This window comes from Phoenix dactylifera, unplaced genomic scaffold (genome assembly GCF_009389715.1).
Source record: "Phoenix dactylifera cultivar Barhee BC4 unplaced genomic scaffold, palm_55x_up_171113_PBpolish2nd_filt_p 001033F, whole genome shotgun sequence".
Lineage (NCBI taxonomy): Eukaryota > Viridiplantae > Streptophyta > Magnoliopsida > Arecales > Arecaceae > Phoenix > Phoenix dactylifera.
In genome coordinates, this window is record NW_024068386.1 from 1 (window position 1) to 4,226 (window position 4,226).

A 4,226-nucleotide genomic window follows, 5' to 3' on the forward strand; every position below is an offset into this window, starting at 1 on the left:
GTCGGGTTCCGGTTCTGCATCCTACACTTTGACATCCAAATTCATCCGCTGATTCAGATTTGCAAGAAGAGGTCGTATCTTTCCTTTAAATAACTATTTTTCAGCCTTTCCCTATAAACTAGCTTATCTTTAGATTATTATTGTTTCACTTCATGTTGTCGGTTTGAGATAGGACCTTACTTTTATAAAAGCCTATGCCCCTTGAAAACACATATTGAGCCTTACAAATTATTTTCAAATCCTCGAAAGGCAACTAGGAAATTTTACTTGAATCTGGTGAAACCCAAATCAATTTGAAGGACCCCACTTTCATTAGATTAACCTGCAAAGATTTTGCATGATCCCAAACCGAGGTTAGCAGTACCTAAGGTCCTGATATTTTGTTATCACCTGTGCTAATTCGAAGGTAGCCGATACTATGTCAAAAGTCGTCTTTATTCAACATTGTTAATTTTATTCTGAATGTTAATTATATATCTAGGATTTTTTGAATTCTAGAGTATGACAACTCGCAGCGGTACATCTTACTCACATGAGATGTCGACCAACCCAAACCAACAGGTGTTAGATGCCATAGCAGCATTAGAAATCAGATTAGGAGCAAGAATCACTGACCTTGAAACTAGGCTGAACACTCGCTTGACTATGGCTGAAAATTCAATCACCAACCTCCAAGTGACTCACAACGATGGAGAATCTGAACTTGGTGAGATTGAACCGTCCCGCCCCAGAGGCCTTGGGCCACAACACCAAAGGGACTATCTAAGAGCACGTGAGACACCAGATGAGCATGTAATGCGCAGTATAAAGATCGATGCACCAAGTTATGATGGTCGTCTTGACCCAAAAGTCTTCATCGATTGGCTCGCTGATATGGACCATTACTTTGAATGGTATAGCTTGTCTGACGATCGCAGAGTTCGTTTTGCAAAAATGAAGCTCATTGGTCCTGCAAAATTACATTGGAACACAATAGAAAATATGCTTGCTAGAGCTAGACAACCCCCTGTGGTACATTGGGATGAAATGAAGGAGAAGTTAAAGGAAAAATATCTCCCAACATCCTTTAAGAGTCGCCTGTTAGATCAGTGGCAACGACTGATTCAAGGAAACAAACCTGTGTCTGAGTACATCGCTCGCTTTGATGAGTTTTTCATACGATGTGATGCACGTGAAAGTGTGGAATTGACCCTTTCTAGGTTTAGGTCCGGATTGCGAGATGATTTACAAAAAGAGCTTATTCTGCGTGAGGTCAATTCATTAGAACATGCTTATCAACTTGTCCAAGACATTGAGCGTTATACTAATAAGACAACCTTTAGGCGATTTGATCTTAAGGAGACCAATTATAAGAACACCCACGGTAGTCAAATTAATACTTGGAGTAAGCCCAATATCAGAAATCAAACGACCGAGTCCCCAAAAATTAATGATCAAAAGAGTAAGGGAATTTTAAGTGAACCACCCAAAATTTCTCGAGATCAGTGTTACAGATGTTTTGGTTTTGGGCATAGAGCTAGTCAATGTCCCACTAAGAAAACATTAGTCATCGAAGAAGATAGAAATGATGAAGAGAATGAGTTGGTCCATGAGCCAGAGATAGACCCTGAAGAGTCAGATGAAGGTGAGGAACCGGACTTTCTTGAGGGTTCCACTCCTTTAGGCATAGTCAGGTGTGTCCTTACACAACCAAAGCGAGAAGATGATGACTGGAGGCGTCGATCCATATTTCACACCTATATCAAATGTGGCGAATATAGCTGTAAGGTTATCATCGACAGTGGGAGTTGTGTCAATGTTGTATCCACAAGAACTGTCAAGAAGCTACAGTTAAAGACAGTGCCTCACCCTAACCCTTATAATGTGTCTTGGGTGGATAAAACCGTTATACCAGTCACTGAGCGTTGTCTAGTCCAAATCAACTTTTCTGAATATAATGATAAGGTCTGGTGTGATGTTATTCCCATGGACGTTGGACACATCATCCTTGGTCGACCATGGCTTTATGACTTGGATGTGACCATTTATGGCAAATCCAATTCCTGTTCTTTTGTTCACCAAGGAAAGAAAATTCGACTAAACCCTCTACCACCTAGACCTTCTAATGCTGGAAAGAAGGATGTGAAGGTTGAAAGGCGCCTTCAAATCATTAGCCCTAAGGAATTTGAGAAAGCAGCATCCCAAGGATCCGTAGTCCTTGTGTTAGTGTCCAAAGAAGTTGTTCCTGATTTTCAAATAGATTTTCCGAAGGAAGTTCATCATGTTCTGGAAGAATTTAAGGATCTCTTTCCTGAGGACCTTTCTGATGAGCTTCCCCCTATGCGTGACATTCAGCACGCCATAGACTTGGTTCCAGGGGCGACTCTCCCGAACTTGCCTCATTATAGTCTAAATCCGATTGAACACGCTGAATTGAAACGGCAAGTTGATGAACTACTCCAAAAAGGGTTCATCCGAGAAAGTCTTAGCCCGTGTGCGGTGCCGGCGCTTCTAACGCCCAAAAAAGACGGCATTTGGAGAATGTGTGTGGATAGCAGGGCAATTAATAAGATAACGGTTAAATATCGGTTTCCAATACCACGATTGGATGACATGCTTGATATGATGGCAGGTGCCACTATCTTTTCCAAAATTGACCTTAAGAGTGGTTACCACCAAATCCGTATCCGCCCAGGTGATGAATAGAAAACAGCTTTCAAAACCAAGGATGGGTTATATGAGTGGCTAGTCATGCCCTTTGGATTAACAAATGCACCTAGTACATTTATGCGAATTATGACCCAAGTACTAAGACCTTTCATGGGTAAATTCCTTGTAGTCTACTTTGACGATATCTTAATTTACAGCAAAAAACAAGGAACAACACCTTGAGCACCTACGTTTGGTTTGCAATTCACTAAGAAAAGAAAGCCTATATGCGATTCTTAAGAAGTGTTCATTTATGACTGATCGTGTAATCTTCTTAGGATTCGTTGTTTCTTCTGAGGGGTTTCAGCAGACCCACAGAAGGTCCAAGCTATTCTTGAATGGCCCGAACCCACTACATTGTTTGAGGTGCGAAGCTTCCACGGCCTAGCCACCTTTTATAGAAGGTTCATCAAGAATTTTAGTACGATCACTGCACCAATTACGGATTGTATCCGAAAAGGTGAATTTCATTGGACCGTTGCGGCCTCAAGGGCATTCCAAGAGATCAAGACTAGAATGACTGAAGCCCCGGTGATGCGCCTCCCAGATTTTACTAAAGTTTTCGAAGTTTCTTGTGATGCATCTGGTATAGGTATAGGTGGTGTCTTAAGCCAAGAAAAGCATCCTATCGCATACTTCAGTGAAAAGCTGAATGATGCCAAACGAAAATATTCCACCTATGACAAAGAATTTTATGCAGTTGTGCAAGCGCTGCGTCACTGGCGTCACTATTTGCTACCTCAGGAATTCGTATTATATTCCGACCATGAAGCTTTGAGGTACTTAAATTCCCAAAAGCGATTGAATTCACGACACGGAAAGTGGGCTGAATTTCTTCAAGAATATACCTTCGTGTTGTGTCACAAAGCAGGTATTGACAACAAAGCAGCTGATGCCTTAAGCCGTCGTGTAGCATTACTTTTGTCGGTAAGCATAAATGTTACTGGATTTGAACGTATAATTGACGACTATGCAACTTGTCCAGACTTCACTGAGATCTATGCAAGCGTCTTAGATGGTCGCACCAGGGACAATAGTGATTACCTTGTGGTTGATGCCTTTCTGTTCCGAGGAAACAAGCTATGTATCCCTCAAACATCCCTTAGAGATTTTCTTGTTTGGGAACTTCATGCGGGAGGAATAGCTGGCCATTTTGGTAGAAATAAGACCATTGATATGGTCGAACAAAGATTTTATTGGCCTAGTTTAAAACGGGATGTTGCAAAAATTGTTAGTCAGTGTCGTACTTGTCAACTATCCAAACAGCGCAAACAAAACACTGGTTTATATACTCCCCTTCCTGTCCCAGATCGTCCTTGGCAGGACATTAGTATGGATTTCGTGCTAGGATTGCCAAAGACTAGAAGTAAGCATGATTCCATTCTCGTGGTAGTGGATCGGTTCTCTAAGATGGCACATTTTCTACCCACTTCCAAGACTTCTGATGCCTCCAAAGTTGCGAGGATTATCTTTGATGAGGTCGTTAGGCTCCACGGGCTTCCAACCTCGATAGTGACCGATAGAGATGTCAAATTTGT

At 41.7% G+C, this 4,226-nt stretch overlaps 1 protein-coding gene across 1 annotated transcript; it reads left to right on the forward strand.

Moving 5' to 3' along the window:
* Window positions 1–537: 537 nt before the first annotated feature.
* On the forward strand, window positions 538–2,685 carry LOC120107825. The gene has a single exon (XM_039121308.1). The coding sequence runs from the start codon at window positions 538–540 to the stop codon at window positions 2,683–2,685; it is 2,148 nt and encodes a 715-aa protein (XP_038977236.1).
* Window positions 2,686–4,226: the final 1,541 nt, after the last annotated feature.